The sequence below is a fragment of the Brachypodium distachyon genome, chromosome 2, assembly GCF_000005505.3.
Source record: "Brachypodium distachyon strain Bd21 chromosome 2, Brachypodium_distachyon_v3.0, whole genome shotgun sequence".
In the NCBI taxonomy this organism is placed as follows: domain Eukaryota; kingdom Viridiplantae; phylum Streptophyta; class Magnoliopsida; order Poales; family Poaceae; genus Brachypodium; species Brachypodium distachyon.
Window position 1 is genome coordinate 27,142,307 of NC_016132.3, and position 25,477 is coordinate 27,167,783.

A 25,477-nucleotide genomic window follows, 5' to 3' on the forward strand; every position below is an offset into this window, starting at 1 on the left:
CGCCTCCACCTCCACCTCCGGCTCCGACCCTGGCCGTCGTGAAGCAGGAGGAGGAGGGCGAGCAGGTGGCACCGGTGCTGCGCACCGCGGAGGAGGAGGAGGCCATGCTCTAGGCCGCCCTGCTCAAGAGCGACCGCGGAGAGTGGGGCCACTGGCCTGGCCTCGGCGTGGCGCTCTACATCTCCACCCTCACCGACGAGGATGGGGGCGTGCCGCCACCGCCACCGCCTCTGCCGGTGCCTGAGGTCAACGAGGAGGAGGAGGAGGAGGAGGACTGGGGCGACGACGACGAGGAGATGGCCGCCTGGTCACCGGAGCTGGAGGAGCAGGAGATCATCGACTTGGAGTGGGACCGAGTAGATGATCTCCTTTATCATATGTAGTACTCCCTCCGATCCTAAATTCTTGACTCAAATTTTCCCAAATATGGATGTATCTATTCTTAAAAAGCATCTAGATACATGTAATATTTCGACAACAATTTAGGATCGGAGAGAGTATATTTTTATGTCTTTTAGTAGTAAGTTTTAACTATATGTATGGACTTTGGACTACTATATATATGAAATGGGTATCTTTTATTCTTGTCCTCTGGTTTTTTAAAAAAATGGGTCGCCCCACTGGATGCAGGTTACGACCCAAACGGACGAAGTCCGGACAGGAGGCCTTTTTTGTCCGGCCCGCGACCCAAACGGATAAAAACGAACACAAAAAGTGGTCCATTTGGGTCGTGTGACTGGAGTTGCCCTAAGCAGTCTGAGCAGCTGGGAGGTTGACGGATCAGTAGAGCTGCAACTTTGTGACCCTCGGGGTATACTTTGCGCTACTTAGTTCAACCAAATGAACTAAAGTTTTAAAATGACACAATTTTTTGAAAAACTAGTTCATTTGTTTGAACTGAGGATCAAAGGGTACCCTGAGTGTCACCACGTTGCACCTGTACGGATCAGCGGAGAATCATTTCTCATGCAATTCTTGCTAAAGAGCATTCGCATGTTTTAGAGCCAAATATGCATCTAAACCTGTGGCCTACTATCTGTGTCCACTCTGATACATTTTAAAAGTAACCATTACTTTAGCACTTCTGCTAACAAGTGTGCCATATAGCATTTCGAGACTGCCAACAAGATAAGAGTTGCCTCTAAACTGAGGCAGCCCAAAATATGGCAGTACAATGGATTGAAGCAACATCTAAGCCTTATTAAAGGCATCTATAGAGCCATATAGGCATATGCTTTTTCATACCGTGAATGCCCTAAGCACACAACACTATAATCCTCGACCACGATATATTTTGGAAGCATTAATTTCTGAGAAATGATTCCGTGCAACACTGTAACTCTCTCTCTCTCTTCTCTCTCTGGTCTCTTTCCGTGTCATCTTCTTTCTTTAACACCATAGATTCGATTCTTCTCTCCTTTTTTTTACCCCATCTTCTTCTCCATCCCCTCTCTCGGTTGTCTTTTCTTTCTCCTAGTGCCATGAAGGATCTCGTGATGAAGCTATCTAGAAAAGGTTATTTTCATTGGGACAAAGCTCAAGGAGGCGGTGCAACCATGGATACACTGCACGTCACGGTAGATAACCGGCACATTCCAACTGTGTCAATTTGGTTTTAAAGTGCGTCAAAATTCATATTCGTTGTATTTTAAAAGTGTTGAATATACTCGTGTTGACAAAAGTATTTGACGCACTTTTATTGGCAAAATCTGCGGTTAGAGTGCCAAAAGTGCGGTTAAAAACCAAAATTAACTACATTTGAGCAAAGTGCGGCTAACATAGTTCGGGCAAACGTCTACTGTGAGGTAGTGATAATGGATGTATGGTCGCCCAATCTGGCTCTGACAAGGCTCCAGGTAGCCGGATCCGTGACCAGCGAGATTGAGTCGGTGAAATCATGGTGCCTCCATTAATTGTTGGTGAAACTTTAGTCAATTTAAGTCTTTTTGATGTTGCAAAGGTTGTTTCGATATGCTGCAGGCTCGTATAAAGTTTTCTCATACACACATATAAGATGTTGTAATGATTATGTGAGTCTATTGCAAATGTTGCAAACATGCTTTCAGTTCTTGTATACGTCCATTTTTCATATTGGATATGTTGTGACATATTTTCACAACATTTCTTGCAATTAATGAGAATTTGTTGCATGCATAAGACAAATTGATCATAAATACATCTGAGATGTTGCAATGTTTTTTGCATATTTTTTATAGGAAAAAAATTATATGCTAGAATGATGTTGCAAACACACAAAAAAATGTTTGCATGCTGAATTTTTTTTATGCATGTATGGGCCGTCCCAAAAATAGGGAGACCGTGCAATCCTACGTGAGGATTAGCCGGCCGACACCTAGCGTCGCTCTTAATTCCTTGGATCCTAATTTCTTTCATATGTAAACGGTTAACTATAGGGCGAGTTAAACGAATAGCTCGTTATTCGACTCGGACTCGGAGCCTAGCAGGTCGAACTGAGTTATATGGACTCATTAACGAAAACGAGTTTAATGAGTCGATCAATGAATTACTCGTTAGACTCGATTAACTTAGTCTATATAATCCCAAGCTCCTAGAACATAAAGACACCTACTCCCTCTGATCGGTATAACTTGTCTCAAACTTGCCCAAATACGGATGTATCTATGTGTAAAAAGCGTCTAGATATATGTAATATTTCGACAAGTAATTCTGGCTGGAGGGAGTAACATATTTTGGACCGTTAAGTTATTGTATGGACGTCTAATGTATTTTGAACTTTATATTACGTTGCAGTCTTGCAGACTAGTAATGTTTAGTTAATATATGTTAGAGACTTGAACTGTTGGACTATTAATCATGTGAAGTGTAACGTTAAGTGTGTGAATTATGGATTTGCTGACTGTGTGGTGCATGCACTTCATTTTTACATCATGCTACCTCTTATGTATGTATAGATGTAATATATATTGAGATAGTCAAATTTACAGAGCATATAATTTTGTTACCGAGTTTAATAAGTTTAGCGAGCTAACTCGAACCAAATGTGGTTTAATTTGAAGTTGTTAACGAACGAGTCGAGTGGAACTGTCTCCACGAGTCGAACTGACCGGCCGAGCCGCCGGCGCAATTTACCCGCTTATCCAGCTCTATTAATGCATATATCTGTTGTTTTGTATGTACGAAAATTTAACGTACAGAGAGGGAGACATAGATGAGAGAGTCGGATATAAAAGGGACCGATTGGGGTTGGCGGAGGAGGCCTGAGGGCAATCAATGACCTGGAAACCACAAAGGACAGATGCAACGTCAGAAAGGCAAAGAATGTTGGCGTCGCCTGGGGAGAAAGCAGCTGCGTAGTGGGGTGGTCGGGTAGAAGAATCACACTTGCTTCACTCATCACTCATGTGTTTGCTAGTGGACTCATCCACCAACTGGGTCCTCCTGCCAGTTGCATGATAAGATATTTCTTTTGGAAATTCCAGCCTAATTTTCATTGAATCTGGAGTTTATACTTGTACTGCACCGGCGCACCAAAATTATCACCGAAAGATGTTGTGTTGTACGGCCTCTAGCAAATCTTTCAGGCTATTGTCACCCATTCGTCTCCGGAATTGATTTGTTTAGGTTTTAGAGTATCGTGGTCGGGCGACGCATCAGTACTTCAGTAGTACAACAACAGCACAGCAGACAGGATAGGAACAGAAATGGATTGAGAATTTCAGATCCGTCTCCGATCGTGCATGCATGGTGCAGTGACTGATTGATCACTTGCCGCCATTGCCAACTGGAGAGCCTGCAACCTGCATACCTATTTTGTCGGCACTGCCCGTCTTTATGACTCATACCCGAGTCACCCGCCACACAAGCCCTTACAATACCTTTTTCTTTTTAAGCACACGAGCACTTGCCTGCCTCGCTCACATGTTCGCGGCATGCATCTCAGCCCATTGTTGATTGTCTTAATTTTAAAGGTGAAGCAATTTGCAAAATGTTTCTTCGGCAATGGCCATCCGTAACACAAAAAGAAGTATATCTTTTATATCCTAACAAATTTCCTTTAAGAACAACCCATATATTTACTAAATGTTTCAAAAGATTAAGGAACGAAAAAACAAGGAGCGGAACCGGCGAATCTTCCAGCACAAACTTCTCCGACCCTCTGCAGTGTGCATCCTCATCAAGTAGGACGCTGCCCTTTGGACCCAGGCCGGCGTCGGTCTAGGCGAACTGGTTTCGGAACCAGACGATGTACCTTGACTTTTTTATTTTTATTTTGGTTTCTTTCTTCCTAGTGGACTAAATTCTCCTTTATTCTCGTTCACTTTCTTTGTATTTTCTTGTGTATTTTCTCTTGGATTTGCTTCTCTCGAGGCAATAAGTAGCTCGCTGCGATTGTTTCGTAAAAAAAAACAAAGATATGTTTGTAAAGTTAGTAGAAAAAAATGACATACCAATATTCCATATCTTCATCTTTACTCCTACAAAAAACTCAATTGGTAGCGGTGGTCCATCGCACCATCACTTATTAATTTGGTACAAATTAGTGAAATATCAGCGAATAAGAAAAAATGTGAATTACATGACCTGAGAAAACAGAATCATTCTCTTTAATTATGTTGTGTGCACATTTTTTTTAATCCAAATCAACAATGGTTTTTTTAGAGTAAAATAGTAGGTAAAATACCTACTGTGCTTTTATTAAGAATCAATGCAGCAAGAAAAAACAAAGAAAACAAAAATCAATTACAATTTATTCACAAAGAAAGAAAATCAATTACAAATACAAGCCCACAGGGCCCATATCTAAAGTTCTTAATCCAATCTTGAAGCCCTGAATAACTATTTCTTTTGGCTTTGTGGAAGACTAAGTTCATCTCTTCCATGAAAATTTTCCTGCTTCTGAATAAGCTAGGTCTAATGCCATTGCAAATGCAGTAATTTCTAACTTTCCGTATCCCCCAAGCTGCGAGCATAATGATATCCATGCTGAATGGGACATTTAGTCTTCTTTTAATTTCTGCCACATCAGCTGTGGCATTAATACCTTCAATCTGAATATTTGGACAGAGGTAATTCCAGGCTTCCAGAAGGATTTAGCAAATTGGCAATCAAAAAATAGATGATCCCTGGACGACTCAAGACAAAAGGTGCTACACATGACACATAAGCTGTGGCAACACATGGTTATTGTGCTAGTTACTCTTGGATGCTTATTTCATAGTATATACTTAGTCTTATAATCGTGGTCAAAATTTTATTCTAGAGCATTGACTGTACACATAATTATGTGTTTTATATTTTGCAAAGAGGAAAATAAAACTGGTTGCTCAACCCTGGTGAGTGATGTGAGCCGCCCAAGCACTGGGAATCACGAACAAGATCGTGCAGATAGATCTTGTGTTCAATGCGCTAGATTTTTATATACTAGTCCTTACTTGATTTTTTTGACGGCTCTCAGTTGCAACTTGATCGAGAATTTGGTTAAGTTTTGTGAACCACATCTTCGGAAAGGAACATGCATGCATCTATATATCTACGGATCTACCATAAGCATGACACACAATTAAGCGGTTTAACTACTTGGAATTAGGTGAACTACGTATGTGTAATTGGACATTATGGATTGGTCATGATCAGTGTCGCTATTACTCATGTGGTTTCTTAATCTTGGAAGGCAAAAGGTCGACCAAGCTTCACTAGCTCGTGGACAAGATTTAATCATTGAATGTGTCTTTGTCATGTATATGTACTCCACGATGGCACGACCGAGAAGATTCGCCGCGCAAAACCTGTTCATCAACATTCTCATGACTTTTCTCTTTCCAGTAACCCCTCTTCGGTTTTGGTTTTTGACCATTTGATAATTTTTTTGATCAACTAGCTATTGTCACCGACAAGCAGGGGCGGTCATAGGATTTTTACCGTGGGTATTCAAAACTTCGCTAGTCAAAAGTAGCATTTTGCTTGCGTCTATAATCGAGTGATCATCGAGGCATTGACGTCTTGTGCACAGACTGCGTAGTACGTGTGGGCAGCCGTGAAACAGTGGAAGAACCGAAGCGCGGAGCAGCGGCCAGGCAGTGTTGGGTTTAGTATCGTTGAAAATTGATTCTGGAGGAGTACGACATATAAGGTGAAACAAATATCATCTATAAGTAATAAGATCGGTCTTTTGGGTTGAGTTAATTAGACTTAAGGCCTTAATTATTGTGGACTCCAGTGGACCTGGGCCTTTAAGACGCCAGCTCATCTGTGAGTAGCTGGGCCAAGTCGATGTGCGCTCTAACAAGTGGATTTCGAGGAGCAAAGCAGATGAGGAAGCAATCACTAGCTTTTTTTATGTCCGCTAAAAAAACTAGCTTTTTTTTTAATCTCAGCACATGATATTTGGGATTTAGGAGGAGACGAGGAGGCGCGAGGTGCAGGCGTCAATCGAGGTCTTATGAGAGTACGAGTATCAAGCAGATGTTCGGTTTTTAGGCTAGCTTGGCATTGGTGAACTGTGTTACGCTGAACTTATTTTATATGAAAAAATACACACGAAAGTAGTGAAAAGTTGATTAGCAAAACTCAAAAATAGTGAAAAGCGGGTGAGAAATGGATTATGAGAATCCACCACAATGCCAAACGCAGCCTTAGTGATTGAAAATCCTACTTGGGTCACTGGCCAACTCGGAAGAGGAAGGAGAGAGATGGGCGGGTGCATTTCTAGATTCAATGCTTAAATACGCTTCAGTTTTAGCCCAACATCCCTTTTACATAAATACATATCTATATAATTTATAAAGTTGATCCCCACTAATTAGTACATTTAATGTTTGCAAATTACACATGCAAGATGTCCACATCATCGTCCACCTCACCATGCACATCTCCAGTAAGATGCATTTAATCTTTTCAAATTACACATGCAAGGTGTCCACATCACCATAAGCATCATGCAACTCACAAGCAATTTATTTTAGTGGCATGTTCAACAATTCAATTTTTTATCACCTAAGATTTTTCACCCAAAAATTCTACCCATGGTTCTATGGTATTCATTTTTTTTCCATGTGATCATTTTATTGTCATTTATTCGTAACATCAAATGCAAATTATATACAGAATACATAGTATATATATTCGACTTTTTACAAACAATAATGGGTATTGAAGCGAATACCCATGAATTAATTGATTTACGGCAGCGCATGCCAACGTGTAGTAGTTTGTCTTTTCCCCTTCCATTCATGTGTAAATTTGGAGATAATATATTTATGTGATGTGCCTTTATTTGTAATTCAAATAAAAACACACTGAGTTCTTGCATTTTCTTCATTTTTCCTTTGATAAAAAAGCATATTTTTGGTCTTCAATTAACAACGAAGTATAGAAATGGTCCACCAACACAAAATGAAATACATTTGGTCCTTCAATTGGCCAAAGCAGATATTTTAGTCGCTATTCCAGTTTTGTTTGGTTTTGACTTCACGTGACATGATTTTTCTAACAATTTTCAACGTCAGATGTCATATTGAATAGTTGAGGAACCAAATGTATACGACTTTAAGTTCAAGGACCATTTATGGAAGGTACTTAATGCCATCGAGGCATGCGAAGTAAGAAATACATTCAAAACCGGAAAAGAGACCAAAAGTATCCTGCTTTACCAATTCAATGATCAAATGTATACTATTTTGAAGTTAAAGGAAACAAATATATACTTTCTTTGTTTTCATTAAAATAGATATTTTCAAAAAAATAATTCATTCTTCGTATTCTTGCACCAGGATCCTTGCATGCATGCATGCATGCCAGGATTAATTCAGGGAATCTGGGACAAGAGGTGTACAGTGGTCGTGATCTAGAAACGAGTTATACACACCGGGCGGTCGGCGCGTGCATGCAGCGCTTCTGGACAGTTCCCACTCGCAGTCTATGCAGGAGTAATGAGTTGCGGCAGCCAGCACGTACTACGTGTCACGAACTTCGGGTTCAGTTTCCCCCGGAAAAGTGGGAACGTACGAAGAACACTGTGCATGTATTGGTTGGTATGGCGTGCAGCACGTTGTGACCATGTCAATGTATATTGCAGACTGCAGTTGTTTACGCGCTTGGACTAGAGTGGACGCTCAAATCGGATCATCGAGATCTGATCGCGTGCATGCATGCCAGGCCCCTGGTGCATGCACATGCTCATGCATGCTACAGTCTGCAACAACTACCGACCACGCCCCGTGCTTATCACGACAGCTACTGATTGACTTGCTCTTCCGATTTCGACAGGAAAACGAAACAGGGAAGCGATACGTACGTCATCGATTAATCAACTACGGAGTATACAGCAATACTTGCAGCTCGTTGTTCACGCGTCCCCGTACGTTGTTGCGGAAATTTTTAGTTAACACACATGAGCCCACGTTGTTGAGAACATACATGAGTGAAAAGTAACAGCAAAAAAGTATCCAATGAAAATGTATAATGGAATTGTATGATAGATTATAAATTGATTTTTCACTTAGTGGAAATAGCTCGATGAAAAGTAGCATGCATGTATGTGAAAAAAATATGAGTTAATTGTGTGATGATGTGACATGCTTACGTGTTGAGAAAAATCAATTCGTTACCCATCGATGCAACTTAATTAGTTGAGTTGGGCAATTTTATTTTTCGTGTTGTGTACGATCGATTGTGTCAGCGAGAGCTCAGGCATGCGAAGTATTATGCGTACTGATATAGGTTATTTCACTAACCAAATGTAGATATTTGGAAAATACAAAGAGTATTAAAAAAACAGATATTGGACAATTGTCTCATCTAACCTCACTTGTGACTAATCACATCACAGAACCACATTTTTTCACGCAGACCATCTAAAATAGCCCAAAATATCCTGTTAAGACCGTTTGATGGGATTCCTTTAGGTGGGTGGCACCTATCAGGTGCCACGTCGTTATAATGCCGGCCAGGTATACTGAATGTCATACATGTATAGTATGTATCGCTTGCCTAGTTTGCATTTTATGTCATGAATTTTTAGATTAAATATTTATCCAAAATCATCTGACCATCTCACTCCTAGCCATGCACCCTCCCTACTTTCGGCACCATTCCAAAATCATCCGATCAACACATGCAGAAAAAACCATGTGCGTAAACAGTGCCTGATATAGTAAAACCTAGGTCCACGTATACATCATCTTCTCGTCAGTGCAAGCAACAATCGAGGAAGGATCGCCAGTCAAATCAATGTCAAAGCTATCGATGAGAACAATAATTCAACTTATAATTAGGGGCCTCAACATCAGTACATCACACATCATTTCCGGAGAACCTACCACCGAGAGAATCTGATATCTCCCCAACCGTGAGAAATATCTGAGCATGCGGAGCCAAGTGTCACCCCGTCGGTGAGTCCAGCCAGGCAGCCAGCGCTGTGTGCAGACAGTGGAGCGTGGAGACTGCCGTCCAGCCGTCCACGTCCATGTGACCACGCATCGCAGCCACACATCTTGGCGCACCAGCCGGGCGGAGGGTCGGTCCATGTCAGCTTTGCTGTTTCTCGGCATGCGCTGGCCGGTGAATAGCATAGCCGAAATGGTTGACGCTGTCTTCCTTCTTTTTAGATGCTGTGCATTTGATTTTATATAGACGAGAAGATAATCCTGGAAGGAAACTACTGTTGTTACTAGTAAAGCTCTTTTACGGCATCCTAAATGAATCTAGACCGTTTATTTTGTTCAATCCAACAGATCAGCATAAGTTGTACTCCAGTCCGATTGAACAGGAGTACCGTATGTGAAAACAAGGGAGTATCTGGCTTACAGGGGCAAACTCGTAAATCTGGAGGGCAGTTAACGTCTTGTTCTACGCAGTCGTCAATGGCTTCTGACCTCTGAGATGTGCAGTGGCATGGCGATGTGATGGAGATGTTGTTTCCGAGGGCCCGTGCGTGCCGCTGCACACCGTGACAACCCCTGCGTGGATCCTCCGCCACCGGCACACCACGGCCCATGCCTCCCTCGGACGGTCATGGAGCCTTCTTATCTCCACCAATATTCCACGGACATGCAAGTGAATTGTTTGTTGTTTTGTCGATTTCAATCTGGGTTTATTGCTAGCTAGTTCTTGCATGCCCTTTCTTCAGTTCTAGGTATTGGAAAATAGATTAATTTCAATCGTTATAAACTTTTAGCTCCGATTTTTTCCTTGTGAAATTGATGAGTGGAGAAACTGTGTGGACGATAATCAATGTGCAGGAATTGTAGAGCCTAGGCGAATTGTTTCACTCAAACTAATTAAATTCAAACAATTAGCTCTGGACTTGACACATCGCCGTCCAGAAGAAGAAAAGCATATCATCTTGATTAATTACAGGACGAACGGCGATGCGATGCGGTTACAGGAGTGGAGCAGCCCGGCGGCCGGACATGCATGCAGTGATGGTGGCTTGCGCGCGATTGGGATATGATGTGGGTCGGGGGGTGGCCCGATCCTTCGATGAGATTGGTAACTCTCGATTTGGGTAGGAGATAACGTTGACGATCCGACTACAGCCTAAGAGGCAGCGCCTTAGCAATCGATACACCAACTCCAGAGGGTTATTGATCACGCGGGGGCACGATCAACCTGACCACGAAGGTCTTTGTTCCTGCAAGCAATCGAAGAATAAGCAAGAACAAGATAAATAGCAGATGCAATCTGAAATTACGAGTATACTATATCAAACCAATGTCTCAACGAGACGATAAATTGAGGTTCCGAAAGCGTTAAAACAGGTGGTCTAACCGACACACGCGATTACACAAAGTAGTAGTGATGGCTAACTTTTAACTAAACAAAACCCAAATCTCCATAGGGGGGCTCATGGGGTGTACAAAGGAGAGGGAGAGAGATTTTCGTCCGCCTTGAGTAAGAAGGCCGAAATCCAACTCTATCTCTAACTTTCCTAACAAACTACAACTCTTTAGGAAAGAGAAAAACAGATCCGTCAGTTTGTTTTGTCCGCCACGGTCAGCAGGCGTCGAATCTCCTTGTGGGGCTGGATTCGTTGGAAAGTTCTTGTAATTACCTTTCCAACAAGTACTTGTTTGCTTGATTTGGACTCCGGATGCGGCCTGAGTGATTAAAACAAATTCGGGTCTCCTGACAGTTCGAACCCGAAACGGATTCAATTTTAATTCGTGATATCTTTTTCTAACAAGCTCCGAAATGTGCCGTTTGATTTGTTGGAAGGTAGACTTGATAGGCTTCACCTTGCGTCACCCGCTGCATGCTATCGCACCTCATTTTCACTTTGGACTTGTAGAATTCAATAAGACGCCTGCATAATAAGATCATACAATATAGTAGCTCTGCCTCTTTGCAAGTAATATATTGAACAAATTTAATAATTGATTTCACATGATTATAATTGTTATTGAATACTCCAACAATTACAACAATTAAGGTTCTAATGGTCGTATCCATGGTAGCTATGTCCATATCAGGATATGGGCGGAAAAGGCAACGGGGTCAGGTGCGCGCCGATCGGGAAGGCGGCAGCGCCGGGCGCACTACCGGATTAGCAGGCGGCGATATCTGGGAGGCGCCGACGACGGGGCGCACTATTGGGAAGGCGTTGACAATGAGAAAGGATTCTACTATTCTACCCCATCCAGTATAAAAGTCCGTATTGTACTTCATTAGTAAAATAGAAATGTCCAAACTATCCCCTTAAATCAACGGTCTGGGGTGCACGGTACTCCCTCCCCAATAATGGAGTACAAGTTAGTATTGGGGTATTTTGCATCTCGATGACTCGATCCCTTTCGTTAGGTGAATAAATAACATAAGGATATTTTCTCTGTCCTCTGTTTCAGTGCACGCATGATGCAATCCTCCTCGTGGGTGGGACAGCTTTGAAGAATTTGGGCCTCTTTGATAAATTATCTTCTTCTCTTGCTGATTTGTTGGAATTGGATAGGAAAATAAACATATCGATAGTTTATGCGTACCTTTCAGTATTTGTTAATGCTGACAGTTATGCAGATTCAGTTTGTGGTGTTATTAATTGCAAGTTGGTGCTACTATGATTTGATTCCGCAAATAAAAGAATATTTGATTTCATAAAATAGAGAACATCATTAATAGAGCAAACTGGATTATAACCAAAATTTTAACAATTAGTATTTGTTTACTCCCACTCTATATTCCTCAAAAAAAAATACACGCTATATTCATCATCGGCGACCGATACAACAAAGAAATTTTGGCATCTTGGGTATTCTATATCTCTTTTTCTTGTTAATTTGTTGGAATTGCATAAACAAAAATATCAACAATGCATGGATAGATTTTAATATTGGCAGTGCTGACCACTATACAGAATCATCCTCTTGGTATGTGTAGCAAAGTTGGAACTTTGAAGTATGATGTGGTTTGACCAGCGCAGAACACATTCTGGAATGTTGAATTTGAATTCCGAGAAGTAAAAATTAATTTTGGATCATGCCATTATCGATCAGCCATGGGGAGAAAAGAAAGATTTGAAAAAAATTCATTACACCAAATATGTTTTTGCCTTACAGAACACAAGTATGCTATCATTTCTCGTTTCAGAACAGTAAAATTGAAGCTGATTGATATGTGTGACTTGGATGAAAGAATGCATCACGACTCATCACCTTCTTTGAGAAGAAAAAAAGAGATGGTGAATTGTTGTTGGAAAAATAGGGCATGACCCCGGCTTCTCCAAAATACCATTGTCTGCTAATAGGATGATCTGCCTGCCTAGTCAAATATATAGTTATGCCGGCCTAAAAAAAAAATCTATAGTCATGCCCGCAAGTAATTCCCTTTGTTCTTTTTGTCGAGAGGAGGAGGTTCATGTAAGCCGTTACCACCAAACCGTGGCAGGGCTAGCAAAACCCATTAAATAAAAGCCATTTTCTCGGGCTGGCGTCACGCCATTGCCCATGATACCCCTGTGGCATCGCGCATTCCAGAACGGAAACGGCAATACGTGAGGACTTATCCACATCACCGAAAAGCTGGAGAAGCAAAACGCGGAGTCCCCGAGGGCCTATCCGTCCCGTTGTTCCTACTTCCTAGGGGGGGAAGAAGAGAGAAGCATCTCTGTGTTGCTGTGCAAGCGACGGCCCGCGTGTCTGCCTCCTCGGCCGGTCTGCATGCTGTAGCTTCCCCTGCAACCACGGCTCTTCCTCCCACCTCTTATTCAGTTCAGCTCACTTCTTCTTCCCCGCGTCTCCTCCCCCGCTTTAAAAGCTCCCTCACGAGCTTTCGCTTCACACCTCTTCTTTCCCTCCTTGGCGCCTGCAGCCCAATCCCTGCTTCCCCTTTCTTATATATAGTACGTCGTTCTTCCTTCCAAGTTGATCTGATCACGATCCATTTCCAGTCCAAGCTCGTTTCAAGGAACTCCCACAAACAGGAAAGATCCATTTCCATCGCCATGGCCGGTCTCTCCTCGGTTCTCGCCCACCTGTGTCAATCGCCGAGAAAATAATCAAGAGATCGAGCAGGGGCACAAGAAGGTGTTGCATACGTGCGTGCAGCAGCAGAACCGTGTGGTGAGTTGTTTTGTTGGGCAGCGAGAATGCGGCAAATCTCGTCGCTGCTGCAGGGGCTGGCCCGTTCGATGTCTCTGGGAAGGGAGAAGAAGGGCGCGGACGAGGAGGAAAACGGGACGGTGCTGCGGACGTCGGGGGCTCTGTGGGGCGAGGGCTCTCAGACGTTGGCTGCCGCATGCTCCCGCCGCGGCGACAAGGGCACAAACCAGGACTGCTCCATCGTCTGGGAGGTGAGCTTAGCTAAGCTCGTTGCTGCTCTGTTTCCTTCTACTTTGCCTAATTGTAGATTCCATCATATGCCCGAGCCCCGAGCACTTGCCTAATTCTGTACCACCGCTCAATTGTCATCGTAGTATTTGAGAGCGCTCAACAAACAGATGCTCCAATAGTCATTTCTACTATTTTGTTTCATAATCATGAGTACAAGATGTTGTGCATGGTTCGTTTCATTGGCCTTGTCTCTCTTCTATTCTAGGAAAAAAAAGTCTACAAACGAGAGAGTAGTACAGCGTTAAGACTAGTCGCTGGCTTGTCCTCTCGGTCATCTCTGACCACACAAGAAATCAAACAGCTTGCTGACCCTACGTGTACTAAATTATAGGCTTCTCTTACGCTCTTCACCTAATCAGTTTTCTGATGTTTTGATCAGTAGATTGTTTACATTGGGCCTTAAGCAGATACGTGTCAGGAGGCCAATTAACCGGCCTAGTCATAGACATAGGTTTTGTAGCAAGTTTTGGAGCATGTCCTGACAAGGTCCTTGGATATGGTAGAAAAGGTTCTTGGATATGGTGCTTGCTTTTGGCTTCTAGGGATTTCTCTTCTCTCTACCAAAAAATGTAGTATGATACGTGTCTCGATTTGTTGGAGCAAAAAGGTGTTTGGTTTCTTGGTATCTGAATCCAATGTAACTTCGATAGCTAAACACTTAACTGACTGATTGTGACAGGAAAAAGGTTAATCATCTCCCATAAGAAAATTAGATTGCACTAATTTGGAAAAGCAAGCTGCAAAGTCAGTTAAAGGTTGGCCTTCCAAATTTTTTATTTCGAAAAGGGTGGAAGCCCCGACCTCTGCATCGAATCGATACACACATTTTTTATTGGAAAGTTAGAGTGAGAGAATCTTAATTTTCTACTCTCTCGTCCCATAATTCTTGTCGAAATATTACATGTATTTAGATTTTTTTAAAGAATATATACATCCAGTTTTGGGCAAATTTGAGAGACAAGAATAATTATGAAACGGAGGAAGTAGTTATCATGATTGACTGGTTGATCCAATTAGTTATCTTCTGTGATGTCACGGTTGAATCTTAGATGTCTAGTTATCCTGCGTAATGTACACTGTAATGCAAAACAAGTCGGTTAACAAATATCTAAATAAAACAACGTTTTTGCGATTGAGAAGTCAGAAGTTTTTTTGTCAGAGATCAGTCGATGTTCTTTGCCATCGAATTTTAATTGAACGATAGCACGTGGGAGAAATGAGGGATGACCCTCGGATCTTAATGTAGCGGCGCTGATACATCAACTAAGATCTAACGTTTTTTGTTTAAAATCAAGTGATCGAGAAATAACCACACCCGTGAACAAACATTACGTTTTAGTTTCGTTGTGTTTCTGCACCAGCAAAGCCAAACGAGATCCTTAGAAAACATGAGCTTCGCTTGAATTTTGCAACATAAATGTTTGCATTTTCCACAGGACTTCGGTTTTCTCATTGCCTTCTCCTTGCTGACTCTGCCTGCAGGGATTTGGGTGCCAAGAGGACACAATCTTCTGCGGCATCTTCGACGGGCACGGGCAGTGGGGCCACTACGTCTCCAAAGCCGTCCGGGAGTCGCTGCCGGCGTCGCTGCTGTGCCGTTGGCAGGAGGCCATGGCGCTGGCGTCGCTCATCGATGGCGAGAAGAAGCTCTCCGACTGCCATTTCGACCTCTGGAGGGAGTCCTACCTGGCCGCCGCCGCCGCCGTGGACGAAGAGCTCCGACGAAACCGACGCCTCGACGCCGTCAACAGCGGCACCACCGCTCTGTCCGTCATCAAGCAGGGTGAGCTATTAGTGATCGTGAACGTGGGCGACTCTCGGGCCGTCCTGGCGACCACATCGGACGATGGCAGCGTCGCCGCCGTCCAGCTCACCGTCGATTTCAAGCCCAACTTGCCTCGTAAGTACGCTGCTAGCTAGACAAGGACGGCACATGCATCATGCATGCTTGTTTATTTGATTCTGGCCATTCGATCTTGTGAGGAGCATTGCTGACAGAGTCAAATTCAAATCTGATCTGGCAGAGGAGAAGGAGCGGATCATGCAGTGCAAGGGGCGGGTGCACTGCCTGGACGACGAGCCAGGCGTGCACCGGGTGTGGCTGCCGGACCGAGAGGCGCCGGGGCTGGCCATGTCGCGGGCGTTCGGCGACTACTGCGTCAAGGCCTACGGCGTCATCTCGGCGCCAGAGGTGACGCAGAGAACGATTAGTGATCGGGACCAGTTCGTCATCCTGGCCACCGACGGGGTATGGGATGTGATCTCCAACGAAGAGGCTGTGCGGATTGTGGCGGCAACGGTGGACAGAGAGAAGGCGGCGAAGCGCCTTGTGGAGTGCGCTGTCCGAGCTTGGAGGCGCAAGCGGCGGGGCTTTGCTGTCGACGACTGCTCGGCGATCTGCCTCTTCTTCCACTCTTTGCCATCGTGAACAGTTCCTGTTCTTTTCTTCCCCCATTGCTGCCATCAGGACACCGCTGGACAATGTGTACTGGGTCGTGGATGTGGCAGGGACTATCAATTTTGGCTATTTTCTCCTTTATGCCAGCCGATACAAGTATCAGAACCACTAGGGGACGTAAAGATTATGGATTTGCTAACGCTTAGCCATCCATTTATGTGATTCGTGGTCTGCTTCTCCGGCTACTATTCTTTAATTTCCCCAGTGAGAAATGTCCTCTTGCACCTGGGTGCGACCCTGAATCTGCACCTTAGAAAGCACGTTGAGATTCGTAAACGCTATCTTTCTCTTATATGTATTTGGATCCGTATGTCCATTTTAATTTTGTATTCTTTAACAGTGCTGGGCCCACCATGTGCTTTGCTTCCCTTCCACCACCACCCGATTTCTCTGTCCCCACCTCCCCCCACGCTATCTTCCTCCTCCGCCTTTCTCTCTCACTTTTCTCTCCCCTGCTCCCGTCCAACGGTGGCGACCGCCGATTGCTGCTCCCGTTCGCTGCAGCTCTGCCCTTGTCCACTCCGCCCTTGTCCATTTCGACTTGAAGAACCCGTCTGCCTGCTCCTCCTGCGCCATGGATGTTGTCGGGGTTCAGCCGGCTCCAGAACGAGCCGCCGTTCTCGAGATTCCAGCGGCTGGATGCCGGAGTTGGGGAAGACATGCGGTTGGACGTTGTCGGAGCCGGACCCCGTGAAGATGAGCTCGGTGAAGATGTCGGCGGCACCATGGACGAGCTCCGCCATGAGAGAGAGGGTGGGGGGATGGGGGCGGCTGGTGCGGGCTGGCGGCGACGACGGCGCGGCGCGGCCGTGCCCGGGCGTGGGGGTGGCGGCACCCTGGCGGCTTTTTTGTGCCTGGGCAGGGGGGCGGCGGCACCACACGTCCGCGTCCTGCTGACCGTGGCCTCACCGTGGACGAGCTCCGAACTACGACAACGGATCATGGCCACGCCGTGGCCGAGCTCGAAACTCCGGCAGGGGAGCTCGAACATGATGGCCGAGGGGGAGAGAATACCCAGCCAGGGCGCGTTCGATGTCGAACTGGACATGCCCATGGCCGCCTCCATCTCCTGCTACGCCGCCGTCCCGCACCGGTCGAGGTCCCTGTTCCGGCCACCATGGGCTGTTGGGTGAGAGAGAGAAGGGGGGGGGGGAGGGAGGCGACATTGCTGTGCAGAGGGCAGACAGAAGAAAGAAGAAAGGGGGGGTTGGAATCCCACGTGCGTGGTCCCCACGTACGCCACTGCCATGTATTGCAAATGTATTTTGAAAACCGAAAATCAGGGGCACAGATCCCAAAAACAAGGTGGGCGGCTCAGATTTCGGGTGTGATTGCAACCCGGAGCAAAAAATCTGCTCTCGAGCTTTATTTGCGTCTCCCTATCCTATTCGGCTATTCCTATCCACCAATGGGGCTTATTCCGCGGTGGACTTTTATGTTCTGTCTGAATTGTCTGCATTTTACCTTTTCAAGTGGGTTGTGTAAGTGTCGCCTGTGTCGGAAAGGCTTTACGTAAGATGGAAGTTGTGCAATCTCCATACGACACTGCATCAAGACCACGCAACAAATATGGACATGCATTATTATACGTAGAGCGTAAACCTTTTATCGGACGTATAGCAGTTCCCAGTGATCGTTGCTTGTTGGTATTCCCGGACTCAAGTTGTGAAAGCAAACCAAATGTTCTTCTCGTTTGGACATTTTTCGAATTTATATTAAAACCACCTCTAGGATCCCTTCTATTTAAATTGAAAATCTGGAACAAATATGCTCCTTCTTCACTGCCGGCCTTTTTCTTCTTCTTGGCAACCTCCTTCTTGGCCGCCTTCTTCTTCTTGGCAACCTCCTTCTTGGCCTCTTCCTCGCTTCAGGCGCGGGCTCGTCGACCTCTTCCTTGCTGGCGCGCTCCGCCACACGCAGGCTTGGGAACTCTTCCGGTCATCATTCTCGCGGCGCTCGTATTCCGCCTTCGGCGCCCACTCCGGCTCAGGCTTGGCCCTAACGAGGCGGAGATGGCCGCGCGGCGGCAACGCTGGCTGGCACGCACGGGTCGAGGAGTAACGAAGGGGTGACTTCAACAATGCCCATATCGAGGGGCTTGTATTTAGGAAAGCTAAGCGTGTGTGTTGGTGAACCCGTCGGCTGACAAGCAAGGACAGGCAAGGATTTACCCAGGTTCAGGGCCCTCGATGAGGTAATACCCTTACGGCCTGCTCGTCGGAGATTGTATTGTTGAGATTACAGAGGTTGCCGTAAAGTTTAGGGTGCTCATATTGGATCTGGCGAGTACGTCAGGGGCGGCTTGTCCTCCTTGGTTCCCTCTCCTAGTCCTTTATATATGCAGGATGCTAGATTTCAGGTAAAATCCAAGTCGGTTACAACAGAAAGATAAACCCTAATTTAACTTCCTTATCTTGAGTCACAAGATTAGGTACCTGAGTTCCTGGTACTATATATGGGCCCCCATCTGGGCCATAGTGGGTATCCTCAAGGTGAGGACCCGGTTAGTCATAACCACGTCAGTTGCCCCCGAGTGGGAGTAGCCCCTGAGTGTCTAGCCGCGTGGTAGACTAGGACAGAGACTCAAAGTTGCAGGCCACATATCGTGTAGTCATAGTCGGCGTGACGGCGGAGTCGCATCGAACGCTGGGTCGGATGAAGTCTTTCGGCGGATGGCGTCGACGAGTCGGACATGTTTGACTGCTGTTAGTTGAGTATAGGCTCAAATCTTTGTGGCCTTCGTGCCTGGCTTGATGTAAGCTGCAGTTATTGCAAACAATTTAAAGTATTGTGACTTTGTAAAATACCACATTAGCTTATTAATTTATTACTTTAGTGGGTTTTGTTATTTGATAGAACTCGACGTGCTATCTTGTACGCAGACCCTTTCGTTAGCCTGACGCCCGTCGTCGCTGTCCCACGCCAACTTGTTGGTCCCTTTTTTCGCACTGGCGGCCCCAAAACTCATTTGTGGGCCGTTAGGGCAGCCGAGTGGAGATGCTCTAATACATTTTTTGATGCATCCATCGGCTAGCCGCTTTGGTGGCCCTTGAGTTTTTTTTAACATAAAGGCCAAGTCCATTCTAGCTAGGGTAGCCAAGTTCGACTCCGCCTCGCTTCTACTGCTCTTTCCAAAGCACTAGGATACGCATGTCTCCTCGACGATCCTACACCTTCTAACCTCTATGTTCTTTTTCCTCAAAAAAAAAACCCTCTATGTTCTTCACGAGATCACTGGTGAGCATGGCGGTTCAGACGAAGAGTTGGTAACCATCGATTATGCTCTGGTGGCCACCACGACACATTAGGTCATCAAACGACCTCATCGACACACGGATTGTGTACTACATGTCGGTTCGTGATATCAAGAGATCGCTTTTCCCTGTCGTAAGGTTATTCCTAGCTTATTTAGGGCAGTAAAACTGAACCTCTCCCTGCCCTCTCGCGCCCTCAGCATTGCTGGCTGTCAGATCTACCTTTTGAGCGAAATCCAGCCGTTGATTGGTGGGCTTCGTCCTAAAGAGCTGCTGCTCCTGTAGCAAAATCGAAGCCCTCATGTTAATTGGGCCTTGTGAGCTGGCTGGACCAAGCGGGACCAACGTAACCTCTCCCGCATCTGGGCCAACTGTGTCCTCTGCTGCTCGGTCGATCGACGCGGCTCGCGGGATGCCTGGTCGACAGAAATGTATCCGCCGTGGAGGATCTAAGGAGTCTATCATGGGCGATTCAGTTAATTCAGCCTTCAGTCAATCAATCAATCGCCCTTTCATAGTAGGATATTGATTCCATTTCACAAATGTTGGCGTATTTTGTTTCGTTAAGAAAAATCTTTGATCAAGAATTACTCTATTAATATGTAAGTTATATGATACGAAATCATGATCATTAGTAAGAACTTTTAAAAATGAATCCATTGATATAAATTTCATGTATGAAAAATCACACATCAATAAAAAATTTATTGGTCAAAATCTTGTTTCTCCGTCCGTTCATAGATACTGTTTTTTCGTACCTTTAGATGGACAGCTTCGCGTCCCCACCTCGTCAGGCGGCGGAGCCGGCGAGACGGCCACGGTGGACGGTTCCAACCCCCCAGTTCCCCAGGCCTCAGGTCCCCACCTCGATGGCGCCGGAGGCAGCGCAGAGCGGTGGAGCCGGAGAGACGGGCACGGTGGCACGGGACGATGGAAGGGGAGTGGCGTCGCGGCGGTGGCGGCGGTCTTCGCGATAGGGATGGGTACATCTCCACGGTGTTCGTGGGTATGAAGGTGGCGGAGCCCAAATGCGAGCCGGCGGCGGGATCCGAAGGGGGCGGTACCGGTGGCTGGAACTGAAGGAGGCGGTGTTCCTCAGCTGCTCCGGCCGCCCAAGCGAGCGCGCAGTGGTAAGTCGCAGAGGGACGCCTTACTGAATCATTGGAAAGGTCCCTTCCTGGTGGGCGGGCCAAACTACCCGTGCACACCGGCCGTCGAGACAGCGCTGGGAGCTTCTACTTCGACGTCAATGTCCCGGCCCCGAATGCACTACTTCATGACTCGATTCGTTCGCGCGTCGGGGCTTTACCTAGCGCGACACCATCACGCTGTTAAGTACGGCCGGCTGTCTCTCCATTGGAGCTCCCTGTATATGAGAACCAAACAGTACAAATTTTAATGTGTTTGATTGATTCTTCTTGGCCTGCTTGCAGGAGTACATAGCATCAGATATACGGAGTACATCTTAGCTGGGACCGGCGATCCGGATGACTCCATTGACAAGGACATGGTCAGCGATATGCATGTTGTGGTGACAACACTATGCCGATGGAGATGGGGTACTACTGGCAGGGCCGGGTGTACTACTATGTCTAAAGAGCACTTGCTGCTAGAAGCAATTGAGGTAGAGGGTGCATCATCTTTAAAAGATTAAGAACTTCCGAGCAACTTGACAGCTCCTTTCATTGAAATTTCTGAATGCAAGTAAGCTTCTTGTTAGAGAAAATGAAACATAGTAATACATATATTGCAGATATTGAGGAAATAACAAACAGAAACTCCAACCAGAACATATATACAGTAGTAGTACTACAAAGTTATTTACCTGAAGAGTTGCATTTCTTACCGTTTAAGCATTGCTATTGGTCAAGCTTGTATTTGATTTTGTTGACTTATCATTTGAAACTTCTCTGGTAGGTGTTTCGGAGCTGAGACAGCCAGGATATGGAGAATTAGATTTTCTTTTAGGCCGTGGTGGAGGTCTGTCGATATCATGCTTTCTTCTGGAGAAGTAATATTATTGATAGCTTCCTTTTCCAACTGCAGTTTCCTAATTAGTTAGATAAGTAGAAATATTGACAATAAACTAGCTTTACATGCTTGGCAACAGTAATTTTGGCGTGCATGGAACTGTTGTTGTTACTAGATATTGTTGGTTTTCCAAATGCTATCAACTATGAAGGTAACTGGAAAACCTTGGCAGTCAGTTTATAGAGGCCAACAGTAGAGGGAGGCAGTCAGTTTATAGAGGCCAACAGTAGAGGGAACATGCATTTTCTAGCTGGTAGGATTTTGACACCAATTCACAAACTAAAACCAACCAGGAATTCCAGTTCGAAAAAAAAAAACCCAACCAGGAACCAGTTGAACTACATGAACAGATAAAAAAAATTCATCCGATTCAAGTTACTTCAGTCATATCTTTATTAAGGTATTGTCTCTGCACTTTTGATCTCGCTGATAGAGGTGATACTCCTAATTATTCATCAGTAGTAGCTGTTTCTGTGCGTGGTGTGGTAGGATTAATCCTAATTAACAATGTCTCCGTTGGACAATACACAGCTTCTACAACGCTGCAAAATGGCATGCAAGTGCAACTCCACGTCCTTCCCATATCATGTGCAGAGGCTAATTAGTGGTCTATTTGGAATGGGGACCGGCTCCACTGTCTCGGCGTGCGTAATATTCATTTCATACTGAAGCATTCAAAAGTCTTTTTAAATTGCATCTCATCATTTTATTTGTAGGATGTTTCCCCAAGTTTTTTTAGAAATATATAGGATATTTGCTCTAGAAGGATTTGAAGTTGTTCTTTGATCTGCATTGTTGCCGAGGAATCAATTCATTTGTACGAAGCCTTCCGACGTTACATGACTACATCTCCAGTACGCTGACTAGATTCTAAATACTGACCCCATTAAAGAAGACAGATTGGACTGGTTATGGGGAAATCACAAACATTTGGACTGCTCACTGGATTTCGGATGTCCCTGTAAACCCATATGCAAACCACCAAAATCCACCATTTCAAAAGTCAAAGATATGCTCTGTGGGGATGGCAAAAGCTTAGATGAATGTTTATGTCTCCGTTTCAATGTACGGGCACTTAGTGTGTGTTGCTGCATCCCGTCATGCATGCATGAAAGATCACCAATAAAGAAAATACTCCCTCCGGCCATCTGTATGATTGTACAGTGATTAAATTTTTGCTTACCAGTAGGCTGCATATATTTGAAGATCTACAATTTTAACTTCAATTTGTTTTAGAGAAAAGGAGCAACCTCCCGATTTCACTAATGAAATCAGCACAGTTCACAGTTGACTAGATGTTCTCAGAAAGCGAAAAACAAATGGATCTGCCAAATCTGCTTACTAAGCTTTGGACAAAATTCAGAAAATTTACAGAAATAACATTACAGAGGATTGTGGTATGCAGTAAACGCCTTGTTTTACACTAATAAGCTTTCATACTGATAAGTATTAACATTTCTTCTATATGTATGTATCTTCAAGATTATCTAAATTGGTCTCCCGGACAATATAGGGGCTAGCCATCCAGTTGTCTTATGGTCATCCCTCAAAGGCAACAGTTATATCCGTACAAATTCAATGGTGCTGTTTTGTTATGCTCTTTCCCCGTAAAATCCATAACAAATTTAGTGTTGCTTACCTTACTAACCAATTGATCTCATGCATATTTGACTTTCATTCCTCGTGCCTACAAATAATTGTGTCGTTCCTAATATCTTATCATTTTATTGTCGAAGCTGAGAGGGGTGGCAACGCAGGCCGTCATGATCTTGTGATTCAATAATAGACGTCCTAATGGCCCAAGTATGTGCTTCCTGGTATTGTCTGTTGATGTCAAGGAAATGAATAGTCAAATTCAGACAGTGCACTTCCTGGTCTTGTCCATTTGGAAATATATATCCTCAGTCCTCACACGTACCTTAGAGTATGTCTCAATCGTTGATTCTGCATGTGCCGTGTTAGAATTTGGTGGGTCTGATCAGTCCAAACCCAAGTTTTAATAAATTCTGAAAATCTCAAAGGCCATTCCTAAAGTGAGATGAGGGGAGTGAGAATGGGAATAGTCCCACCTTAATAGTTTAAGGTGAGTGAGACCAAGGGATGTTGCTTCTCACCTATTGAGCAAATGAGCAAGAGAAATCCCCACGCGCGCTCCTCCTCCTCCTCTCGCCTCGTCGCGCGCGCGCGTCGCGTTTCATGGATCGAGTTCGAGCCGTGCCGGGTCGGTGCGGGGCCGGGCTTCTTATCTTTTTGTCACGCGCGCGAGGGGAATCTGTTACAGGTGCAGATTTTGTGGAGTCGGTTCAGGTTTCGTAAACCGAACCGACCTATACCTGCGTGACTATATATACAGCCGCCCCGTCCCTCCGATAGGTACTTAACACAACCGAGCTAGGGTTTCGCCTATCTCTCGCTTTTGCGCCATCGTCGTAGTCTACTCCATCCCGAGCGCGGCGTGCACTAGCGATCGGGAGAGCAGGTCTTCGGAATCTTTCGCCTTTGCGATCCTGTACGGGAGAGGGCGAATAAGGTTTTTGGGAAGCGCTCTGCGCAACTGCTCGCTTCTCTGCAACAACGGGTCGTCTACCTCCTCGAACCGGCGAGTGCGCGACGCGTCGCCATCTTGTTCGTAAACAACTTCGTCAAGCGAACTCAACAACAACGGCTTTCTCTCCACCGCAACAGTACGTACACCGTAAGTCGATCTACTGTTTAGTTATGATCTGCAAGATTATACTACCATTGATTGTGCCGTTGAATATCTTTAGTATATTTCGAGATGCACATGCTAGTTGCTACCGTCGTCATGATTTATATTACGGAATTAATCATTAATTTGTATTCTTGAAATTGCTTAATTTTCCAACGTGCCATATAACCTTTCACTAAACAAATCAACTACTCGTAGCAATTGCTTCACCTTCACTTGCCTTTATCTCGTATAAGAAGAGCGTCCATGTGTCAGGATCAGATAAAGCTATCTAACTAGTGCGATATAAGCAGTTGCAACACTTTAATTTCCGTCAACTTTTGTGCGTGCTATACTGGGATCGCACTCTCAACAGTGAACAAGCACAATTCCACAGGCCTCAGGCCTGCATGTACACACATACGCATGTAAGCACATATATAATTCCATTTTTGACTGGTGAGCGGCATATCTGCCTTCCACATTGCTTGATCCGGGTTGGCGCCAATATCTACGTGTGGCGATATGATTATATAGTCATTTAGTGCTCATTGCTCAATCATTCAGTGATCTATGCTTTCCCAGCAGCGCCAGAAAGCTACATACCGGCTGCCTGCTCAATGCTCAATCCTAATGCGCCTACTGTCCCAACAACTTCCAATCTACCGGGATGGCTCTGGACATGTTACTGATGAAATGGTCACGGCCGGGTGGAACCAGAGTACCAGACACCGAAACACACAACGAAAAAAAGCAGGCGTCCTGCTTTACGGGTTGAGGTTATACAAAGGTGATGGGTTCATTGTATGGAAAATAAAAAAATTCCTACGAGAAGTGCGGAAGAAACCCAGGATCATATCTACTGGATGTAATTAATGAGAGGAATTATGAGCATCATACTCTCGTAGACCACAAAGCGTTACGTTCACGGGATCGTTGTTGGCGTAGTGAAACTTTCGATGAGATCAATCTCAGTGCCGAACCGATGACACCTCCTTGGTATCCACAGGTTCAGTTTTACGTCGTCTCCTCCTTGATCCAGCAAGCAAGGGGAAAAGGTCGATGATATTCCAGCAGCACGACGGCATGGTGGTGGCTATGGTGGAGAGCTACGCGGAAAAGGCTTTGCTGCGCGCGAGAGAGGAGGAGGAGAGGGGCTCAGGGGAGAGAGATCCAGCTGATGGCTTGGTGTGTTCTCTCCCCCTGCCCCTCACCTCTATTTATACAGGGGATGGTGACCAGG

General features: G+C 45.0%; 1 protein-coding gene across 1 annotated transcript; it reads left to right on the forward strand.

Moving 5' to 3' along the window:
* Positions 1-13,020: 13,020 nt before the first annotated feature.
* On the forward strand, positions 13,021-16,574 carry LOC100835533 (probable protein phosphatase 2C 48). The gene is made up of 3 exons (XM_003568576.4): positions 13,021-13,762; positions 15,285-15,702; positions 15,827-16,574. Exons 1-3 carry the CDS (start codon positions 13,559-13,561, stop codon positions 16,228-16,230), a joined length of 1,026 nt encoding a protein of 341 aa, XP_003568624.1. The 5' UTR covers positions 13,021-13,558; the 3' UTR covers positions 16,231-16,574.
* Positions 16,575-25,477: the final 8,903 nt, after the last annotated feature.